The following is a 24,995-nucleotide window of genomic DNA, read 5'->3' as shown; positions in this document are numbered from 1 at the left end:
AATGATATTGCCTGTGGTTTGTTATCAAATGAGTATGATACCAGTTTTTTTCCAAGGGTCCTTTTATAAAAAATTAAATCGTATCCTTACAAAATTTGTTTGGCTGGGTAAAATGCCTAGAATTGCTTTAGTATCTTTACAAAAACCAATTACAGAGGGTGGGGTAAATTTTCCCAATTTTTATAGGTATCATCAAGCCTATATTTTGTGCCAGGGTATGTATTGGGTCCTCCCAGAGCTCATGGAAGATACCCCAGATTGGTTATGGTTGAAGTGGCAACTCATGTTTCCTTTACATTTATAAAATAATAAATATAGGGTCTGCTACAACTTCACCCCCTCCCCTCCTGCTATGGCTTCTTAATCAGCGGCAGCCAGAATGGAGGAGGAGGTGCGGCAAATTCCCCCCACCCTCTCGCACCCGAACGAGAACGAGCACCAGATGCACTCTCAGAGCACGACACCACAGAGGAAAAGCCGCAGCAGGAGCACAGTCAGGTGTGCATCCTCGGCTGGGAAAAGTCACATTTGATGATTTCAGCTGCTTGTAGGAGTTTCTTGAGAGAGAGGGGAGAAGCTTTTGAGATTATCCAGCTTTGCCTGGGCTTTTTCTCTCACTATCCTCTGCATGTGCACACCTCTCAGAAGCGGAAGGAGACCCGCAGAGCCAGCCCCTAGACCCACACTTCCCTCTCCAGCAGGCCAGGTAACTCGTTGAGCGAGTTAAAGTTTGCTCGAGTATTTTGCTCATCTTGCAAAACACTTGCAAACTGCATTACTCGCAAACCGAGACTTGACTGTATGTATTAAATATGTAACAGAAATAAAACCAAAGAAACTGGTAACAAATATCATTCATATATCCCACAAGGGTATGAACAATGATGCAAGTAGCACATAACAGTGCTCCCAGATGCTACTTGCAAAATTATTCACATTTTATCCCACAAGGGTAATGAACATTTACCATCAGTTCCACTGTTTTTATTTGTGTTACACATTTAACACACATAAGATAATAGTATCAAACCTGGTGAAACTTACTGAGACAAATTCATCTCACATAATTTCCAACAGGTGAGATGTACATCCCCATTTGGGATGCTCTGAGTTGGATGTCCCTATTCTGATTGGGACAATCTTTCTAGAATGACTTCACTGGCAGGCATAACCATCAAGTAGTAACTGAGATTTTCATAATGTCCAAGTTACAGATCTCTGAATGAGTAGCGCTTCACTGGAGGACTTAAGGCATGACTCTTCCTTAAGTCTCCAGTGACTGCTGACCCCATCCCTCTCCCCTGAAGTGAAACTGACAGGCTCTATGACAGCTTCAGATATTATAAGCATTCTTAACAGATCAGGTCAATAGCTTAGGGTTAGTGCAGTGGACTGTAAACCAAGGGACCCAGGTTTAAGGTTTGTATAATTGTGAGTCCTCCAGAAACAGAAAAATATCTATTGTACCTAACTATATAATACACGTGTAAGCCTGAAAGTTATTCAAGTGATATACATTCATGTACATAAAGTATTTTTCTGTTCCTGGAAGGCTCACAGTTACAAAAAAATAAGAGTTAATGTGGGTCCCTTGGTTTACAGTTAACCACTCCAGGGGTAGGCAATTCCAGTCCTCGAGAGGTGGAGCCAGGTCAGGTTTTCAGGATATCCACAATAAATATGCATAGTTAGATTTGCATCTCAAGGAGGCAGTGCATGCAAATCCATCTCATAAATATTCATTGTAGATATCCTGAAAACCTGACCTGGCTCCGGCTCTCGAGGACCGGAATTGCCTACCCCTGCACTAGACTGACCCTCAGCTCTGCATGGACATCTGGGCAGTCATTTTCTAAGAATGCTGCTATACAGACTTCCATGTTCTTTGCTTTTCCCCATTCAAAATTTGGATTTTTCAACCTACTCAATCTGGGGGAATAAAAACAAATGTAATCACTGAATTCACCTGCTTATGAATAGTATGCCTTGCATCTAATGTTACACCTAAAATTTCAAACTTTGTTTCACAGGAAATGAAATATATCCCACAGAAACCACCTCTGGACAGTCCAGATCTTCTTGTCTCTTTGCTAACATCTTTTCCAAATTCAAAGCGAACTTATGTTCCCTCATCCACTTTCTTTGGGCACACATTTAAAATGTTCCAGCAAATCCACCCATCAATCAGACATAGGGGAAATAAAAACAAAAACCTGTACAACATCTGCATAAAAATGGTTACTTACAGACAAGTTCCAAAAATGTGCTTTGAAAATGCAACATAAATATAAAAAAGCAGTGCTGATAGTGCACATCCTTGCAGCACATCTCTCTTTACTGGAAGAACATCAAAAATAGAACTTCTCCTCTCTACCTCCATAATGCATTCACTAAAATAGGACATAAACCAACTATACACCTCTCCTTGTATCTTTATCTGCTTCAATTTAGATATCAATACATCCACCGAATCCAATTGGGTATTTTTTTCAAAAGTACTGGTGGGTTTATTTTGTAGCCTCCTCACCCACCCCAACCTCTTTGCCCTCTCCTACCCATGCTGGCACTGTCATGTAAACAAAATAAACAAACAAAAAAGACTTTTCCTCTCTCTGTTAGGTCTTAGCTCATGCTCGCCGTCTAACACCAGCTCTGACAGGTTACACATTTCAAATCTGACATTGTAATCACAAAACAGAAAATACAATTATTTTTTCTACCTTTTGTTGTCTGGTCATTATTCAAATCATGTTGGTCCCAGGCTCTGGTTTCTGTGTGTTTTCTGTTAACTCGCTTGTCAGGATCTCCTGCCCATTTGACGTTTTCTTCTTTCTCCATGCTCACCATTCGTCTTCCATCTCTGTTCTCCTCTTCTGCTTCCCTTCCCTCCCCCAGAGGTCTGGCATCTTTCTTTTTTTTTTATCTCCATCCTCACAGTCCAGCATTTCTCTAATGACCCCCCCCACTCCCGACGTTCCTCTCCTCCAAGTAATCCGATAAGGTAGTACACTTGCATTCTTCGGGCCACCGGCAACATGAGTGAAAATTTCTCTCTGCTACTGCTTCACGCCTAAGCGAGACCAGGAAGCAGTAGTATAGGGAAAGCTTCCAGCCGCAAAAAGGCAGCGTGTTTACTTCACTCACGCTGTTGGCGGCCCGAAGAATGAAAGAGTGGCTGCAGAGATGGATCTCACCATCCCCAGATCCACCATTTCTCTTTTTCTCAACTAATCTCCTATCCAGTATTTCGATCCCCCTCACTCCACACCACCCAAGGGTCCACCATCTCTCTCTTTCTCTTCCCAACTACCCTCCTATCCAGTATTTCTATCCCCCCTCCCTCCATACCACCCCTTGGGTCCAACTTCTCTTCTTTTCTTTTCCCTCCCTCCATCCTATTGTCCACCATCTCTCTCCATCTCCTCTGTTTTCAGACCCATTATTTCTTCCCCTTCACCCCTCCCCCCATCATCAGACGGCATATGCCCCTCTCTTTGGACCCCTTCCCTCTGTGTACTTCTAATAGCTACACCAGGAGGCCCCCCAAAGGCCAGTATGTTTTCCCCTTGTCTCCACCTTCGTCCGACTTCCCCCGGCCTCCCGGTCTCACTTTAAAAACTAATTATGGCCTGCAGAGGTTCTCAAGTGCTATAGCGATTCTAGCAGGCTGCCGTCAGCCTCTGCTGCATATTGCCTCTGCCGTGGTCCATCTCAGACCAAAACTGGACATCACATCAGAGGAAGGGTGGGACCACAGCAGAGGGAACATGTGGCAGAGGCCGATGGCAGCCTGCTAGAATCGCTCGCTACAGCACTGGTGATCCTCTGCAGGCCATAATTAGTTTTTAAAGTGAGACCAGGAGGCCAGGGAAAAGCCGGATGATGGTGGAGAGAAGGGGAAAACATGCCAGCCTTCGGGGAGCCCCCTAAAGCTGCGGGGCCGAGGGTAATGTGTCACATGAGGTCTTTGAAGTGTTCATGGTGTGACAAATCTAGCTCTCTTCCTAGCTTTGACACAGAATTAGGGAAGAAGAGCAGGAAACCCCGATGCAGGAGAGCTGATCAGGTTGGCCCTGCGGATTTTGAAAGTGCTGACTTCACTTGGACTAACCCAGGAGTTAAGAAACTACAGCTCCCAGAAGGCCAGTCTCAGCACAGGAAGTTGTCACTGAGGCAAGCTCAGCTGCAGAGAGATTTTTCTCCCTTCCCCCTCTTCAGGGCAGGAAGGGGTGAATTAGAGGGGGTTAAAACAGAGCAGCTGAGACAGAGAAAGGAGGAGGAGGAGCCGAGGAGGCTTCAGGGTGAGCTCGCAAGAGAACACTCTGCTCCTCAACTGAATCCTGAGGAGCTGAGCCATGACTGGGACATGGTGGACATGTCAGAAGTGCTTGAAACTGAAGCTGAGCGACAGCTACAAAGCTGTGAACCAATGGACATTGGTGTATCTACTCTGCCTAGCGAGGGTTGTGAGGCAATGGACACAAACAGAGCAAAGGTGGGAAGTGAATGGCTTTTGTTTTGTTTCTTACCTGTTTTGTTTTGCTTAAAAGTTTGAGTGAAAAGTGCTTGTATGCCAAACGCTGGGGGAGCTTAGCCAAGCTAATCTTCAAAGCACTGCTATAATTGAACTGTGGAATTTGACTGTATTACTGAGAGTTTGTTTGTTCCCTCTCAGCCCAGCTGGAGGTTAATTAAGGGAGATAAGGGCTCAGCTAGAATGGCAAGCACAGGGGAGCTCCTTTCAGAGGAATTCCTGATCTACAGACACTCTGAAACAGGGCTGCAAGCAGCAGCTTTATGTTCTGTTTTTGTAACCTTTATTTTGCCTGAACTGCAGGAGTGTATCTGGTTTCTCCCTGCTGTGTTTTTTTTTCTGGTGAGGGAATGTTTGCTACGGCTATCCTTGACACACAAAAAGGCTGGTGAAGAGGACTATGATAAAAAGGCTAGAGTCCAGCCTAAAGTGTTTATTGTGAGTTGGCATTTTGGATTGTTTTTCTACAATTTGTATGGAAAATGCTGCAATGTGCTATGAATACCTGGACAAAGTAAACCAGGAGTATAAAAATAAAATATATCCTTATTTTTCTATCATTTCTGGAGGTTTGAGACTTTTCTTTTTTCCTTGCCTGGGTTTTCTGAGGACATTGAACTTATTGGTTTTACCTTAGGCCAGTGCCTAAGAAGGCCTGAAGGATTCCCTTGTTAAAGGGTTCACGCTGGGAACAATTAAAGTCACGTGGACCACAGCTCGCTGCAGTGATCAGGAGCTCGTGGGTTGTGACAATGGACCACAGCGCTGGCGCCTATGGTCCTATGCAGCACTCCCCTCTCCCCCCCCCCCCCTACGGTAAGCTGACATTAGACCTTCTAAAGCAGAAGTAGCAGCGACAGTGGACGGCCAGCAAGAGACACGCTTAGGTCAGACTTTTTGCTGCCAAATCACTACTGCTCCTACTTTAGGAAGCCTGAAGGTATGTGGGGAGGAGAGTTGATCACTGGATCGGCGAGCCTGATTTTTTAAGAAAACAAATTAATTCACCAAAGTGAATCGATTTGAATCAGCGAATTGGGAAGCACTAGTGGCCACCATAAGTGTCCTGCATACATATGCTCCCACTCCCCTTTCTAGTTTAAACACTTAGAAACATATTGCCTGAATTTCTCAGCAAGGATTCTTTTACCTGCCATAGAAACATACAGCCCATTATTACAATATAGTCATGTGTTGTTCTATGTATTTCCTCATCCTCCTATGTACCTAAAGCCTTCTTGATGACACCAGGCTCTGAGCCACCTATTGAAGATCTCAGTATTTAGTATTCTTTCCTCTCCTTTTCCATATGTAGGCAGTATTTCCAATAAAACTACAGTCCTTACAAAAAAATTTAAACCCCTTCCCCAGCTTCCAAAAAGCCACAAGTGTGGTTTTGCTGGCTAGGTCATTTGCTCCCAAGTGCATAACAACATCAGCTTTATGTTATGTTAATCAGGTTTTCTATTCTGCCTTTGCTTGACTTCTTTGAAGGTGTGAATAAACATGGAGATAAAGGTGAGCCGGTTGATATAGTATAGCTAGATTTTTCATAAAGCTTTTGATAAAGTTCCTCACGAGAGGCTCCTGAGAAAAATAAAGTGTCATGGCAAAGTTCAGTTGTGGATTAGGAATTGGTTATCGGATAGAAAACAGAGGGTAGGGTTAAATGATCATTTTTCTCAATGAAGGAGAGTAAACAGTGGAGTGCCGCAGGGGTCTTTACTGGGACCGGTGCTATTTAACTTATTTATAAATGACCTGGAAATTGGAATGACGAGTGAGGTGATTAAATTTGCAGATGACACTAAACTGTTCAAAGTTGTTAAAACGCATGCAGATTGTGAAAAATTGCAGGCAGACCTTAGGAAATTGGAAGACTGGGTATCCAAATGACAGATGAAATTTAATGTGGACAAATGCAAAGTGATGCACATTGGGAAGAATAACCTGAATCACAGTTACCAGGTGTTATCATAGACAATAAGATGAAATCTTCTGTCCAATGTGCACTGACAGCCAAAAAAGCAAACAGGATGCTAGGCATTATTTAAAAAATGGATGGTTAACAAGATTAAGAATGTTATAATGCCCCTGTATTGCTCCATGGTGCGACCTCATCTGGAATACTGCGTTCAATTCTAGTCTCCTTATCTCAAGAAAGATGGTAAAGGGGATGGAACTCCCCTCATATGAGGAAAGACTAAAATCGTTAGGGCTCTTCAGCTTGGAAAAGAGACGGCTGAGGGGAGATATGATTGAAGTCTACAGAATCCTGAGTGGAGTAAAACGGGTACAAGTGGATCGATTTTTCACTCCGTCAAAAATTACAAAGACTAGGGGACACTTGAAGTTACAGGGAAATACTTTTAAAACCAATTGGAGGAAATTTTTTTTAACTTAGAAAATAGTTAAGCTCTGGAACGCATTGCCAGAGGATATGGTAAGAGCGCATAGCATAGCTGGTTTGAGAAAGATTTGGACAAGTTCCTGGAGAAAAAGTCCATAGTCTGTTATTGAGAAAGACATGGGGGAAGCCACTGCTTGCCCTGAATCGGTAGCATGGAATATTGCTACACCTTGGGTTTTGGCCAGGTACTGGTGACCTGGATTGGCCACCGTGGAACGGGCTACTGGGCTTGATTGACCATTAGTCTGACCCAGTGAGACTATTCTTATGTTCTTACCTATTCAGTTCAAGGGTGGATTACGTTACAAGAGGTTGGGTCAATTACCCAGGAAGTTACAATGAACAGATTGACACAGACATTCAATAGGGTTGCTAGTACAGTTAGATCAGTATAAATATTAATACGGTTACATCACAGTTTCAACTATATAGCTACAAGTACAAAGTTTAGCACCTCAATCATTGATTATTTCTTGTTCTGTATTCTGCAAATAGTTCATAGCAGATATTTATACATATGGAAGAGATGAAGTGAGAAAAAGGCTTCTAGTAAATGTGCTCATATTGCTTGCATTTCTGTTGGGTCTGTGAGGCTATGAATTATGTATTTTCCAAGGATGAGTAGGATACCAGGATCTCACAGATGGGAGAAGAGTGGAAGAAAGCGTTCAGTTCTGTATTTTCATTCTGACCCACCTTGGTTCGTCTTTCTCTGTGGAACCAAGAGGACACATGTCTCGTATCAGCATTCAGTTGAATTTTTTTTTTTTTTGCCTCTTTTTCATCTCAGTGACACATGCATGGACCTTCATACCCTTTAATTCTCCCAAGTTTTTTGGCTGTTCTGAATGGAGATTTACCGAGTTGACTCGGCACAGCCTGAATCGCAGGAGCCTGACTTTTTTTTAACTCCGGGGCTCTAACATGTGCATGCCGGCTTCCCTTCTCTTCCCTCCGAAACAGGAAGTCACGTCCCGGGAAGGCGGGGGAAGAGAAGGGAAGTCGGCACGCAAACTTTAGAGCCCCGGAACATGGGTTCGCTACAGGAGACAGGTCAGCTTACAACTAGCTCTTGCTTGTTTCAGATTTTCCTCGCTGCCGGGTCCTGCCTACTTTCTGTTTCCTTGAAGTCAGGACCCAGCAATGAGGAAGGCCCGAAGTAAGCAAGAGCAGCGAGTTGTAAGCTTCCCTCCGTCGCTGACCTATGGAAGATAGGTCAGCGATGGAAGGAAGCTTACAACTTGCCTTAGTCCAGCACTGCAAAACATGCGGCCCAAAACGGATCTCACTGTGGCCCGCGCCCAATATGGCTCTCACTCCGCTCTCCTGCTTGTTGGGGTTCAGATCGTGCCAGCTTCTCCCACTAACAGGAACCACCACCTAGAAGCGTTACTCTCGCGCGTGCTTCTCAAGAATAGACCTCGACGCGAGAAGGGGAAAGGGGTGTTGAGGGAAGTCCAGCTGTGAAAATACGTGTTTCCTTTTTCTCTTCACTGAGGCAGGAAGGCCCAGGAGCAGGAGAAGTGTCCCAATTTGCCTAGAAACGGCTCGAGGTAAAGCTGTTCTGCTGTCGCGCACAGGATCCTGTGCTTCGCAGCAGGCTCTTGACAAGAATGGGAAAATCCAGAAGACAATACTTCCAAGGATAGAAGAATTGGGAAGACGATGTGAATATTAAAACACAGCACAAGAAATAGAGACTTGTGGCATTCTGTGTGGAAAGCTGATGCATAATATATTTACTATTACCCATGTAATAGTGCCAAAGCAGTCTGCTGGACAGTGATATGGAGAATGTGGAAGAATTATTCAGTATTCAAGATCAACATGATCTCCTCACAGAAGAAAGACGGAGAAAAAGAGAGAGGCTTGGACCAAAGAGGAAAGACATGAGGCAGATACTGGAGAGGGGGGAGGAGATAGAGATGTCAGACCATGGGGTGGAGTGGGAAGGAAGGAAAGGAGAAGAGAGAGATGCCAGAGCTTAGGGGAGGGTTGGAGACAAAAAATGGAGAGGGGGGTGAAGCTGAAATAAATCATGTACAAAGGAGAGAAAGGGCACAGGATATAGAGTTTATTGGAGGGACATAGAAAGAGGGAAGATACCATATGCAACAGAGAGAGGGCGGACAGTGGATGCAAGGGGCAGAGAGAGGGTGGACAGTAGATGGAAGGGGTAAAGAGAGGGCAGAGGCTGGGTGGAAGGGGCAAAGAGAAAGGACAGATGTTGGATGGAAGGGCGCGAGGACAAATGCTGAATAGAAAGAAGAGAGTGAAGAGAAGATGACTAAAGCAGAAACGACAAAAGGTAGAAAAAAAATATTTTTGTTGCTTTATGTAGAATCAAGTAGTATTGTAACTGTATTGATTAAAATTTATCAATAGGAAATGAAAATAAGGCAATTTTGGGGGGGGGACTAAACCCCTTTCCTCAGGTCAGGACAGGATACCATAACAGCTGTATACTGTACTGTCTTGAAGAAAGATTTGGCCTCTGAAAGCTAATTGAAAAATGGATTAGTCCAATAAAATGGTATTTTCATATTTCTCATTATTTGTTTTATTTATATTTGTTAATTTGTAAAGTGGTGATTGTTATGTAGAAGTTTTTTTCAAATTTACATCTACTGTCTTTATATTTTGCACAGTATTAGGGGACGTGTCACTGTTTCTGTGGTGTTGCATTGTATGCAGAGTCTGGTTTCTTGGTTCAGTTTAACTTTTGTCTACATATTTCTATTTTTAGTTTGTGATTATTCCATATTGGGCGAGGGTGTATCTGTGTTCTGTGTGTATGAAAAGGACATGGCTTTCTGTTAGCATCGACTACAGCATCAATTGACTGTGTAGGATCTGGTTTGTTTAGTTTTACAATGCTTGTGTTGGTGTTCTAGTGCTCACTGCAGTATTTAAGATGCTACCTTTTCCTAGATGCACCCTTATTGTGTGACTCATGGATTATTATTAAAAATATCTTTTTTTTATATAGAGGAGGGGGTTGTTAAAAATGATCAGCACTGGCTGTCATATATACTAGGTACACCACTGGATTTAATGACCCTATTCTAACTTTACTGTTGACGTAGGTGTAGTTCCCCCAACACACAGACACACACATTATAAAGAATTAAATTAAAGTTGTATTATCATCAAGCAGCTTTCAAATGACATTATAAGCAAATAAAAATAAAATATTTTTAATACATTGCTAATTATTACCTGCATCTTTACCTATACTGTTTTGCCCTAGCTCTTACTTTGCACTATAGCAAAATAAAAAAGAAGCAGATAAAGATCAATCACACAGGTGTCCTTCAAGGCTCAGTAACACCTCTCCATAAATTATGTGGAAGAGGTCTGGAAGTGGGGATAGCATCTATTTCACATCCTCAGTGAGACCTCAGGAAGGAACCTAGTGATCAAAACATTATTAGAGGTGTTGTACAGCCATTTCTTGTATGGCTGAATGAGCTATATTTATCTTTTTTTTTTTTTAGTTGTTTAAATTCATGCAGAAATAAATGGCTAGATTGAACCTAATGACTTCATTAACGCATTTCCCTTTTTTAAACCTCTATACAATTTGAAAGAGGGTGAATATCTAATTATTCACTTCTAGAATTGGATACTTCTTAAATTTAGTAAAAATATTCTGGCACAAGTGTCAAACCTTAAAAAAGGAAGTCATATTGAGCATTGGAAAATAATAATAATTAACTAATAAAAATAGTATACATTTAATTTTCCCCACCACCAAATTTCCCTGTCCCGCCCCACCCAACCCGGCTACTTTTTCATGCCATCCGGCTGGAAAAAATTTCTGGGGAGAACGCTACATATGTATATACACATCTATATACATATCAAATGCACACAAATATACAAACAGAAAATTTTACTTAGTGATAAGACAGCTCCAGTTTGTCTGAAACAAACAAAGATGTTTCTCATGAAAAGTGGGCACTATATTTAAACATACTTCTTTGTCTTTTGATCCTCAATCCATTAATAGGCATATTAAGCAAAATTGCTTACCTGTAATAGGTATTTGAGGACAGGATATCAGTTCTTTTTGTAGTAAAATGGGTGATGTCATCCAATAAATCCCAAACCTGTGAAATTTAAAAGTTCTCAGAGCTTTCAAGTGGCATACTGCATGTCAAACTTCCTGTCTCAGCATTCTCATGCAGGGCCACCTCACTTCCATTTAAAGCTAGGACAGCAGGGCATTGGTTATCATAAAAACCCACTTAGCTCCCTTAGGAATTGACGACTTCTACGAAAATACTTGCTACTGATAAGCAAATTTGCTTTCTTCAAAGACAAGCAGAATGGTCTCTTTACATGAGGGAATTTCTAGCTATAGGCTGCCTTAATAAAATGGGAAAATGGAAAAATAAATGCCAATAGGCAACAAATATGTTTTTGTTGGCAACTTGTCCGTGTGTGTGTCTGTCCTGTTATGCTTTATTGTTTGTATGTTTTTAGCTTGCAAAAATTGTATTATGTTTTTATGACAATTATATATCCTGCTTGCTGTTTTATAAATGTAGGTTAAATAGCTAAATACATGAATTGAAAAAGCCTTTCTGTCCATTTAAAAAAATTTAATTAATTAATTAAACAAAATATTCAAGTAACCATCATAATGCTGGAATACAATTAGAAATCCAGAAAATAATCAAAAGTATTATTATTATTATAAAGGAAATATAAAAAATCATTTCACCCACAAGTATGGAAATTGAATCCAAGAATTATGAAAACACAAAAAAAATAGAAAATCTAAATCTTGAAAGGGCATAGGATAAAGTTAAGCGGTAACAGGTTCAGGAATAATCTAAGGAAAAACATTTTTATAGAAAGGGTAGTAGATGCGTGGAATAGTCTCCTGGTAGATGTGGTAGAGACAAAGACTGATTGAATTCAAGAAAGTCTGTGACAGGCAAGTGGGATCTCTTAGGGAGAGGAGAATATATGGATGCTGTGGATGGGCAGACTGGATGGACCATTTGGCCTTTATCTGCCATCAATGTTTCTCAAAGATAAAAGGCAAAGCTGATGTCTTGATACAACCAAGGGAAATTTATTAATATAAATCTAGTCCCAACAAGGATCCTAGTTTTGGCAGAACTGCCTTCTTCAAGGGACAAAACAACTGATGAAGTTATGAGATAATGTATGGTTGTAATGTCATAATACAAAACATGAAGAAAGTGCAGACCAACGTGCCAGCTTAAAATGAGAATTCTTGAGCCAAAACACACTTAAAGGACCATATCAGCAGTTTAAATCATTAACAAAAGCGCGTTGTAGTCTCTGAGAATAAGCAGATTCAAATGTTTTTTGTTTGAATCTGTGATTCATTCTCAGAGACTACGACACACTTTTGTTGCTTAACAATTTAAACTGCTGATATGGTTCTTTAAGTACATTTTGGCTCATGAATGCTCGTTTTAAGCTGGCATGTTGGCCTGCACTTTCTTCACTTCTTTCATGTTTTGTATTATGGCATTACAACCATACATTATCTCATAACTTCATCAGTTGTTTAGGCCCTTGAAGGGGGCAGTTCTTCTGCCAAAACTAGAATCCTTGTTGGGACTAGATTTATATTAATAAATTTACCTTGATTGTATCACAATATCAGCTTTGCCTTTTATCTTTGTCCTTTTCCCCTACATTGGGCAAGGTTAGTCTCCCTTCTTTCTGTGTTTGCCTCAATGTTTCTCAAATCAACTTTTTTTTTTTAATTCAATTTTTTTAGCTCGTCTTCCCAAAAGAGCCTAGAACGAGTTACAATATTACATTCACAGTATAGGACATACCAGATACAGCCATACTCTCCAGCTCCAACAGTGAATATATGAGACTACAAAGCCACATAACTTCCTCTTTGGATCTTAGACAATCTTCCAATTATTTGTTATTAAAAAAATGAAACTGTTTACCTCCAAACAAACCAGGAAATCTTAATACAAAGTTAGCCCCTAAGGCTTAAACCCTGGTATTAAGGGCCAAGAAAGCTTTACACCTCATCTGTGTCTCTAACTAGATCTGGAAAGACCCTTATTTTTGACCCCCATAAACATCTTAGCGTCTAAAAGAAAGCCTCAAACTAGTATCACGGTCCAGTTCAAGCGCAAAAGTTACCATTAATATAGTTCTCTGTATAATAGCTTCTAATGAAGATTCCAAAAATGAAGATAGATTCATATTGCCCTCCCTTCAGCCTTCTAAATTCAGGCCTTCAGATCATCTTGTGCCCAGGATACACTAAGCTTTAGTAAAAGGGAGTGGGTAATGAATCTAAAGGCATCATTAGTACATTCACCAAATATTTTTAAACATCCAACACTGAAAAGAGAAGGGACTTATGAAAATTTAGCAGTCTTAGATTATTCCTTCTAATCTGTCCATATATTCTAAATGACAATGGGTATAATATATTTCCTTGAAGGAGACTGCTTCCAAACTTTCCACAGTCCGCACCTTGATATTTGAAACATCAACTTCTGAGATCTGTTGGGCTGTAACTCAAGCCTGGACAAGACAGCATCAGAAACAGTTACAGTATCTCTTGTATTTTGTCTCACTATAGCCAACAAATAGGAATGCATGGAGCTAATAATGTCCCACAGTAACTCCAATGTCATAGCAGTTGGTCTCTCTGAAACCCAAATCTCAAAATCAAAAGCAGCCTGGTTCCTAACTTTAGTCAAGTTATTCACAGTTTCCTGTCCAAGGATTCTGGTTGCAGCCTTTAATGATCGATTCTCTACTGATGTCTGTACTGCACTCACAGCAAGCTGCCCCCCCCCCTTACACAATGAGTTACTCCTCCAGTAACTGGAATGACTCAATAGTGAAACTGTTTTCTGGTTGCAGGGGGTGCCACTTGTTCCATGGGGCTTAACGAGACCCCACTCAAACTGTTGCCTAAAGCTTGCACAATAGGCATGGGAAAAAAAGAAGCAGTCCATCAGTCCTGCTATTACATCATGCTGGCTGTCTCATCACAGGGGTAGAGGCAGGGGCTGGGGGAAGTCTGTGGATCTATCCTCACCTCGTGTCCATCCTCAGCCCAATAATGGCCCTAAGCAGCAAAATACTCTATTGGAGAACAGCAGCTACTGTAGATACATCCTCTCAACTCGACACCATCTTGGATCGACTATTTTCTTCAATGAATACAACCTGAAAAAAATGGGACCTAGAGGGGACAGAGTCTAAGCCTCAAAGAGATTATTCAGGACAGACTGACCAAATCTGTTACATTAGGAATTCAATCCAAACAACAATGGGATGAGAATGTATATACAGGTCTACCTCACAGCCTTGAAGATCTATACCAGGGAGGATGATCTTAGGCAAAACAGGTAAGCCTGACTTCAGTTCTGGGCAAGATAGTGGAAATTATTAAAAGGAATAAAATTAAAGAACAAGTAGACAAACATGGTTTAATAGGTCAGAGTCAGCATGGGTTCAGCCAGGGAAGTCTTGCCTCACCAATTTGCTTCATTTCTTTGAAGGTGTGACTAAACATGTGGATAAAGCTGAGCCGGTTGATGTACTGTATGTAGACATTCAGAAAGCTATTAACAAAGTTTCTCATGAGAGACTCCTGAAAAAATTAAAAAGTCATGGAATAGTAGGCAATGTTCTGTTGTGGATTAGGAATTGGCTATTAGACAATGGCCATTTCTCTCAATGGAGAAGGGTGAATAGTGGAGTGCCTCAGGGTTCTGTACTGGGACTGATGCTATTTTAACATATTTATAAATAATCTGGGAATGGCAAGTAATCTGAACAAGACGCACCCAACCATAAGACAAACCCACCTGTAGAGGAGGAAATCCCAAGAAAAAAAAATTCTCACTGTCCTGCCCTGTACCCTCTCTGGTGGCCTAGTGGTAGGCCGGGACAAGGTCTTATAGAGCGAAAAACACATAGGCAGCATAGGCACACACACACACATCCCAAGTAGCTTTTTTTAAAGTCCGTTGGAGCTTTCCACGCTCCTGTCTGTCTCCCTCACTAGGCGCTGTTCTTTTCGGGCAGAGCGGCACAGAAGGCAGGCACGTGCTGTTCGCGTTTCTGATTGTTTCCCTTGCTGGACGGTTTTTCTTCAGTTCGGGCAGAGCGGTGCAGAAGGCAGGCATGTGCTGATCGCATTCCTGCCTGGTTCAGCACCGCTTCCTGAATGGCTGCAGTCAGTTCTCATGACTCTGCCCGAACAGAATAGCCATCCAGCAAGGGAGACAGGCAGGAGCATGGAAAGCTCCAACAGACTTAAAAAAAAGGTACCGGGGGGAGGGGGAGGGGTATTTGCTCCATAAGATGCACCCTTATTTCCACCCACTTTGGGGGGGGGGAGTGCATCTTATGGAGCGAAAAATACGGTAATCAGGTTATTCAATCTCACATAAGAGTAACTACCTGATTTTTATTTACAGAACAGGTGAAGGGAAAAAAAAACCAGGGCTGGGACTTTGGTAGGTCTTGTTTTTTCTAGCCACAGGTTCTAATTACAGTTTCTGTCTCTATCCAGATGGAATGTTTGATCCAGGGTGAGGGACTGGTCTCGTGTGCAAAATGTATGCATATTGAATCCCTCATGAAAGAAGTAAAAGAACCAAAAGATGTGGTGGCAAGACTAAGAGTCATCTGTGCTAATACAATACAATACAGTGTCTTATATACCGCAGTCTTCTGCAAGAAATCTATGCAGTTTACAATAAGAATTAGATCAAGTTTGGAAGTTACATTATCACACTGGGGGTAGTTGTTGAGAGGAAAGAGATTTCCAGCAAAGTGGATGAAGGCATTGTGCTAAAAGAGGACAGCCAGACACAAATTACCAGACCCTCTAAAAATGAACCTCACTACTCCATCTCCAGTTGAACTGAAGAACCGGTTTGCAGCCCTGGAGGTAGAAGATATATAAATATCTCAAGAACAGGAGGAAACAAAGCTCAAAAATCTCAAACCTACTGTATGCCTAGCCAATAAGAAGTAAAATATAATAGTGGTTGGCAATTCTCTTCTGAGAGATACAGAGGCTGACTGGACATGACAGAAACATAGAAACATGACAGCAGATAAAGGCCTAATGGCTCATCCAGAAAAGGGTGCCCCAAGGCTCTGCACTATCTGCAATACTGTTCAACATTTATGTTATGAATGAATTGGGAGTACACTTCTCACTCCATATTCACGGGGGTTAGGGGCAAAGCTGGCCCGTGAATACAAAAAAAACGCAAATAACTTTTTTTCTATTATATTCACGGTATTGTGGTTAGACCCATCGCGAATACTGTGAAATCACAAATAAAACTTATTGTTGATATTTGTGATTTAAAAAACAAACAAAAAAAAAAACAAGTTATATATTGCAGTTCTTGTATTGCACTTTATACTTTTGCAGTTCTTGTATTGCACTTTATACTTTTGCAGTAAGATTCTTCTAGTTGCATTCTCCAACATTTCATATTTAAAATGCAAATTCCCACTATCTGTAACCCAAATTGAAGCTTGCAGTTCCAAATTTTCAATCTAGATTCACTGTCTGCCGATTTATTCTCCAAAGTTGACAGTTTATTCTTAATTTCCATATGCTCAGAGAGAATCGTTGTACAACGAGTAGATAACTACTGAATCTGACTTCCCAGAGAAAGTTGTAAGCATGAAATAGCCTCCCAAATCGACTCCATGTTAATTACCCTAGGTCTTTGCAAGGGGCCAATATCCATTCTAAGACCCACAGAAGACAAAGTACCTTGAGCTGAGTAGCCAAAGAAACCCGAACTAATTCCTCTTCACAGGTTTGCTCCAATTCCTTCACCAAGCTTGTTGGATTACTTTCCTGTTCCTGTACAGGATCGGGAAACCCGCTCTGTTGAGAAAGGAAGGAAACACCCTGGGCTGGTCTTGCCTCCAACGACTCCTCCGTAGCTCCTGGGTGAATTGGTGGGCTCCGCTCCTCCGGAGATAGGGTGGCGCCTTCAAAGAAGGACTCACATGCTTCAGCCTTTGTGCCTCCTCCTGCCGAAGATCCCTCCAGTTGCTGGCTTATATGTAAGATGCTGCCTTTTCCTAGGAACTCATGTGTGACGTGTGGCTTGTTACTATAAATCATGTTTTTCGTATGAGGGGTGCCAAAAAATTATTGGCCCGGGTGTCACATATGCTAGGTACGCCACTGGGTTTTTGTATTACTTCATAACATGCTGGTATTGGATGTTGGATTTGTATTTATCTCATACTTCTCATAATAGTAGCTGAAAGAAAGATGTATTCAGGGTATTTTTCTATCCTGGAGGCTTACATTCTTAAGTTTATACAGAACCCAGTGGAGGGTTAAGTGACTTGCCCAAGCTCCCAAGAAGCAGCACTGGGATTTCATCCCTAGCTTCCCTAGTACTTAGCCCACTTCTCTAAGCATTAGCTTAGATTGGAGGAGAATGTGGCGCAGTGGTTAAAACTAGTCTCAGCACCCTGAGGTTGTAGGTTCAAACCCATGCTGCTCCTTGTGATCCTGGCCAAACCACCTAATCCCCCATTGCCCCAGAAAAATGCTTGAGTACTTGAATAAATTCATGTAAACCGTTCTCAGTTACCTTGGGAGAACAGTTTAGAAAACTGAATAAATACATGAGTAAATTCAGCTAATATGGATAATAATTTTTCCAACAACATCTACAATAAACTAAAGACCAGCAGATTTTAGCCTGTTGGCCATTTATCAACCTGCCCAAAAATTAGATTAACATAGTAGATGACAGCAGATAAAGACCCGAATGGTCTATCCAGTCTGTCCTTCCAGATTCAATTTAAATTTTTTTAATTTTTTCTTCTTAGCTATTTCTGGGTAAGTTTAGCAAATCATTTTATGGGTGCCAGTAACCATAGGATTTATGACAGTGCTGATAAACATCTCTGTTCAAGTGATTACCAGGATGATGTTGGACTGGGAACTAGAGCTGACTGGGAGCCAAGTAGCTTCATATATTTCGAGAATAATGCAAATACTATTCTGTTTAATAATTTGCATTATTGTGAAATATTATTTGGATTTTTTGGCACATAATTCTCTGTAATATATTTACTGTGCATAATACCATCAGTAATAGAGATACTAGGGGAAATAGCTGGTGCATATACACCAGAGACAGTGAAGGGGATCCTTCAATGCTGTGTTCAACAATATCCCTGCTATCCCTTTCCTGTTGAATTTAGGAATACCAATGTCGATTTATAAGAAGTGGCTGCCACTATGTCTGTCTCAATAGCAGACAATGGACTTTTCCTCAAGGAACTTGTCCAAACCTTTTATAAAACCAGCTACATTAACCGCTGTTACCATATCCTACAACAATGCATTCCAACTCTCTTCGGCCCTTTAAAGGGCCCTGGACAACCGGCATTCATCTTCCAGCATGGTATGGGGGAAGACGGAGCAGCTACAACATCGCCCCACACTGAATCAGGTTGCAACTCCTTGGGGGGAAGCCCTGCCCACCACCCTCACCAGGCCTTTATAAAACTACTAAGCAAGCCCCGCCAAAAGGCACTTTGTGTGGCCCAAGAGGACAGCAAGTAACTGTTGATATGGCTTTTCTAAGAATTTTCAATCACACTAATGTTGCTAGAAAGGACTGATTGAAATATTCTGTTTTATAACTACAGAATCTACCATAAAGCTAAAGACTTACAGAACTAACTCTACCTGAATGTACTATTAAAGAATTAACTCAAATCAGGTACTTAAAGGGCACCCAATCATACTATAACTGATTAGCACTAGGAGCGCTCATCAAAAATACTGACCTAGAGTTCTTTAACCCAAACCTGCTGCTGTTATAGTCTCCCATCTCTACACAACCTATTTTAACAGCGTCACAAATTCTACTCTCTTATCTATGAGCAACAACTGTCCTTACCAACATGTATAACTCCATCCCAGTTATCACAGGTCAAGTCATATATGGAGACCTTAGTCACCTCCCCCTTAGCAAACCCTTAGCACACAGATCCCACTACCTTAGGCCTATCCCTACCACCACCACCTGCACCACTCTTCAGCTGCAGCAAAATGTCTCGAAATTGCTCTTACAAATGCAAGATCCGTAAACAAAGATGTCATTCTAATTGATCTCCTCACAGATAATAACTGGGACATCTTCCTAATTACTGAAATCTGGCTTAAAGAAAATGACACTGGGTATGCTTTGCCCACCAGGATACCAAGCACTAGCTTACTCATGCACTGACACTAGAGGAGGGGGGTATAGCCACACCTCATTAAATCCAATCGCTACCCAAGACTGATTGACACCATCACATAAATGCACTAAAATGCTTCATCTCAGCGGGTCACAATAGAGATCTCACCATTGCCTTGATTTAGAGAGCACCCCACTCTCCAATGGCCATCTTTGGATAAATTACTATCCATCTTGGGCAAAGTGATAATCACCTACAACCAGATTATCATACTAGGAGACTAACTTCACAGAATACCCAAATGAGACCGGATCCCCAGCAGACTTCATCACATCGCTATCAGACCTAGGCTTCCATCAAATAATCCTTTCACCAACTCATTCTGCGGACCACATCCTAGACTTAATCTTTATTCAAAAAGATGCATCACTAACCTCAGGAACTCCCGGCTGCTCCATCAAACCAGTACCCTGGTCTGACCACCATCTAATCACCTTCAACCTCACCTTCACAACAAATCTACTATCAACCAGGAAGCAAACCCAATTAAAGACAATACACAATAATAATAAACTTTATTTTTGTATACCGCCATACCAATGAGTTCTAGGCAGTTTACATCAAGAAAAGCTGGACAATCAGCGAATCTTATAAATGCACCACATGACATATCATAAATACAATACTAAGACAATTAAGATATGAATTTATCAAACAAGTAGGTTTTCAGTTTTTTTCTAAAAGCATGGTAAGATTGAGCTTGATGAATTAAGATACTCCACCAGGTGTTCATTTTACTAGCCTGGAATGCTAAAGTTTGATCAAAAAAAAAAAAATCTTATATAACGACAAGTTTTAGGTGATGGAAATGCAAACCAGTAAGATTTGCATGTATTCACGTTTGTTCTATGAAATTCAAAATGAGAGACAAGATAAGCTGGAGCTAAACCGAATAATACTTTAAAGCAGATGCAACGAAAAACAACGCTATTGACGTAGGAGATCTCCCCAAAGGCCTTTCCAACCTAGTGGATATTTATTTATTTAATTAAAAAACTTAATATACCGTCTGAAGTCTCAGTAGTTTCTAAGTAAACATACATAAAGCAAAAGCAAAAAAACAAAGACAATACCAATCATTCTTCATAATAATATCAACACATATAAAAATCAAATTTACAAATTCTTAAATGACATATTTGAAAAGATGATACATCAAAACCCAACTCTAAATCCATCGACGAGGCTGCTATGGACTGGCACACAGAGGTAAAAGCCCTCTTTGAAGGCCTAGCATCAATCAAAGAGATCAAATACTATCCCTGCAAACTCTCCTCCCTCTGGTTCACAGACGACTTAAGAACCAAGAAAAGAGAATTAAGAAGATCAGAAAGGAAATGGTACAAGTCCAGCTGGAAAAACCTACATAAAAAATACAAACAAGCCACCTTAGACGCTAAAAAGATATACTACTCCCAACAACTACTGAAGACCTCCAATAGATCAAAAACCTTTTCAAACTAACAAAAAATATATTCACAAAATCAAAAGGAGACAGCCAAAGCCTTAACTCTGAACTAGACAGCAAAATGCTCTCAGACAAAATACGATCTACACTTCTCCCTACGTATTCGCGGTGATTGGGGATTGACTAACCCAATATATATTATGCTAGCAGGCTCCAGAGGGCTGAAAGACTCGCACAGAGCGCCAGGATTGAGCTGAAAGGGAGAAGTGGGCAGATCGGAAGCAGCTGTAGGCTCGCACGTGAAAGTCTTACCTGCTGCACCCTGAGGCTCGTTCCTGGAGGCACCAGCTCTGGTAAACACGCCCAATAAAGTCAGGAACAGCAGGAAATCCCAGCCTTAGGCTGCCTGCCCCCTCTAGCAATTGACTAGTGATATCAGAACTGACTTCCAACCCCTCATTAGAAGCAGAAACCCCCGGCTCAGTAGCCCCTCCTGCATCTCGGGCTCTAAGCAGTGCTCCTGTTGCACCACGCTGACAAGCCCTCTCTTTCCAAGGGACTTTGTGTAATCCATTCTGATTGGCTGATGTGACTCCCTGAAGAAATAGATCAGTCATGAGATCATTGAGAATTGGGTGCAAAACAGATACTGCTCCCAAACCTGACCTGGTCGTGGAGCGACTTGCAGCTGGGGCTAGTTACTTAAATTAACATTTGAAATGCCTTGCTCAAGCTTCAGAATTTTTATCAGTACTGCACTGCACTGTGCTCATGGATGATGTAATTTGGGGAGAGGAGTCAGCATGCTAAAAATCGCATATAATCGAAACTGCAATTGCTGAAACCATAAATACGGAGGGAGAAGTGTAATCTCAACTCCACTGTACTACCAACACAAACCCCCCACAAACCAGATAGGATTCCCAAACATATAATGGGGAAGCTAACTCACTTTGAAACCGTCTCCCATGATGATCTCTCCAAGAGATTAGACTCTATTCGCTCTTCTGATTCCATCCTGGACCCCTGCCCACCACACCTCTTAATGGCTGCTAAAGACACCTTTGTAAACTCCATCTTTCTGCTCATCAATACCTCTCTATAATCAGGCTCAGTGCCCACAAACTGGAAATCAGCAATCATCAGATAGATACAAAAAAAAACCACACTTGACCCTAGCATGTCCAGCAACTTTAAACCAGTCTCCAACCTACTCTTCATCTCCAAGATTCTGGAAAAAGCAGTGCTCAAGCAAGTGTACTCCTTCATCGACAAACAAAAAGCTCTATCTACCTTCTAATCGGGATTGAAGAAATTACACACTACACAAACCGTCCTTCTCGACATCATCGACGACTGCTGGAAACTCATGGATACAGGAAATATCCTTCTGATGTTACTTGATCTCAGCACAGCCTTTGACACCATTGGCCATCCATTCCTCATTACAAAACTCTGAAACTCTGAAATTGGCATCCAAGACTACTACACTACACTGGTTCACCTCTTCCCTGAATAACAGAAATCAAAATGTGTTACTCAATGGGATTTTATCGAAACCAAAACCAAATATGGTGTTCCCCAAAGGGCTCTACTATCACCTCTATTATTTAATCTCTACATTAGACCCATCCTGGACATATCCCAGGAAAGCAATAAAAACTTACCTCATCATCTAATCCCTGCCTTTTGCTATATGATTAATAGTAAAGAACATAATGTATACTGGAACTAGATCCTCTATATCGAATGAGTTAGGATGAACACATTGTTTAGTAAGTAGAACAATTTGTAACTTGTCTTGACTGCATTCTATATATGTTAACCTGTAGCCTATTCTGAGCTCGTTGGGGAGAATGGGATAGAAAACAAATTAAATAAAAAAATAAATAAAATTTCCTCCTATTGGTTTTAAAATTATTTTCCTGTACACAACTTCATTGTGTACCCTAGTCTTTGTAATTTTTGATGAAGTAAAAAATAAATTCACTTATATCCATTCTACACCACTCAGGATTTTGAAGACTTCAATCTAATCTCCCCTCAGCCATCTCTTTTCCATGCTGAAGAACCCTAACTTCTTTAGTCTTTCTTCATATGAGAGGTATTCTATCACCTTTATCATCTTGGTCACTCTTTGAATCTTTTCTAATTTTGTTATATCTTTTTTGAGATAAGGCAACCAGAATTGAACACAATACGCAAGGTACCGTATTCCCTGTGCTGCACTGGAATGCCTAAAAGGAGGTGCCCGCTTATATTATTGCACCATTGTATTCAGGGTCAAGGTATAGAAAGCAAAGAATGACACTAGTCTCCAAATGCACTAGCTATACTCCTTAAGCTACTGGGTAACTTATGTTTCTCAAATAATAGAAGAAACTAGCTTGTGCAAAATCAAATGAGTGGATATTAAACTATGGCAGATGTGGTTTGAGTAAATACATTCCAGATCACAGCCGGGCAAATATATACATATATATCAAGTAAACTAAAAGTTAACTAGAAGTTTTGTAGAGGAAATCGTGGAGGACTGAAACCTAGATGGACCAATTACTTATTAACCCATGGAAAATGAAACTGATGAGCTCCAAGTGGAAAAAAAGAACTGAAGTGGCCTTGCACAACTATGATGAAGCAGGAGGTAATGAACAAGCATAGTGTACTTCTCTAGAAAGTGTACCACCAGAAGCCACGCAGAAAATCTCTACGGAAGCAATCAAATCAACAAAACAAAGTTCACAGCTTTGTCCACATTTTACCAGCCTAGGCTCCATCAGATGACATCACTTATGATGGCTGCATCTCCTGCTTGTACTCAAAGAAACTGTTAAACGCGAGCAAAGCACTGCACTGCACTGTAGACTTTAAGCAACTTTTTGCTTTTTCTGACTTCTAAAAACATATTAACTCACCTGCAGTGTTTCTATTTGTTTTCTGATACTGTTGTTAGATGGCATCTAAATAAAGCAATGTGAGACAGCAAAACATAACAAACATGAGAATGGGAAGCACATGCAGGTTAGATGATAAATAGCACAAAACAACAGACAGCAGATAACTAAAGGCTCAATTCAGCAGTTCAGTATGGGTTGTTAATAGATGCATCTAGGGCAGCCATTCCCAACCCAGTCCTCGGAGCACACCTAGTCCCACTGGATTTTCAGGATATCCACAAGAAAATGTATGAGAGATTTGCATGCACTGCTTCAACTGCTTGCAAACATGAATATTCATTGTGGATAACCTGACAACCTGATGGGACTAGGTATGTCCCAAGGACTGGGTTGGGAATGGCTGTTCTAGGGTAATCACATCTTAGTTCCATAGGGGAAAAATCTATTAAGAGTAAGAACACAACCGCTACTTAATACACAGTTTAATTGCTAACTCCAGATCTCAAATTTTCAAAGGGTGCAGCCACACACATCTGCCTTGGTTAAAAGGTCATTATAATTATTTAATAAAATGGTAACCGCTAAGCAAAAAAAAAAAATGTAGGTAATAATACTTTGCAAAAAAGGTTGCTCGCAGTAGAATTGTCTTTCTTGGTCATTTTGTTAGCAATGAAGACTTCTAAAGCTCTGATTTTTATCCTAGATGATCTCTTTTCATTAACTAGTCATATAATAGAGCTGGTCCTTAGTAAACAAAAGAAAAAAATCATATGGAGTTCCCCGATGTTAAGAAAAATATTCTGTTTGACGTGAAAATAAATTAAAGATGACACAATATCATCCCGCAGCTCTTTAGTCAAACAACTTCTTAAAAAAATAAGAAGAAATCTAAATCAAAATTGAATATGGCATTTACAAATAACTACAGAAAACCAAAAGAAATTATTTCATGAATAGAAATATTAGAACTTTTTTCATGGCTGATGATTGGCATGTGATAAACTTATCTTTTGCAGTAATAAAACTTTTTGGTGACCTGCCAAAAAGATTTTCTAAATTTCGCACTTATTCCAAATCACAGTAAAAGCTCTGGCAAAATTTCTTACTGAATAATAGTTCACCCCTTTGTGTATGGAAAGTATAGAATTTCTGCTGCATAGAGCCCTAAGGAAAGTATGCTTAATGATAAATTGTCAATATAACTTTTTAAAATGTAAAATGCATACTTCATGAAAGCAAAAATAAAACTGCATTTAATAAGACACAAGAACAACATTAAAACAGAAAAATAGCAAAACTAATGCAAGTGCAAAGAAGTCACTGAAGATGGAATATGTTAGATAAAAACACAATTATAAAAGGGGGAAGCATGAATGATGCCATGAAAACAAAGCTGACATTTAAAAACACAAGGGTGTGTTTGTAAAGCTTTACAGAGAATTAATGTAGAAGGCTTTCATG

General features: G+C 40.7%; 1 protein-coding gene across 8 annotated transcripts in view; it reads right to left on the bottom strand.

Moving 5' to 3' along the window:
- Positions 1 to 24,995, bottom strand: part of FRYL (FRY like transcription coactivator) — a 768,252-nt gene that overhangs the window by 510,968 nt on the left and 232,289 nt on the right. For 6 of the 8 annotated variants that reach the window (XM_033945802.1, XM_033945793.1, XM_033945809.1 and 3 more), the window contains one exon: positions 23,553 to 23,597. The exons of the other annotated variants lie outside the window; for them this stretch is intronic. In XM_033945802.1, the coding sequence (XP_033801693.1) occupies positions 23,553 to 23,597 (45 nt within the window). The remainder of the gene's footprint in view (positions 1 to 23,552; positions 23,598 to 24,995) is intronic. 8 annotated transcript variants of the gene reach the window in all.

Source organism: Geotrypetes seraphini, chromosome 1 (genome assembly GCF_902459505.1).
Source record: "Geotrypetes seraphini chromosome 1, aGeoSer1.1, whole genome shotgun sequence".
Classification (NCBI taxonomy): domain Eukaryota; kingdom Metazoa; phylum Chordata; class Amphibia; order Gymnophiona; family Dermophiidae; genus Geotrypetes; species Geotrypetes seraphini.
Note: the sequence above shows the minus strand (reverse complement) of the source record. Positions and strands in the feature narration are given on the sequence as shown.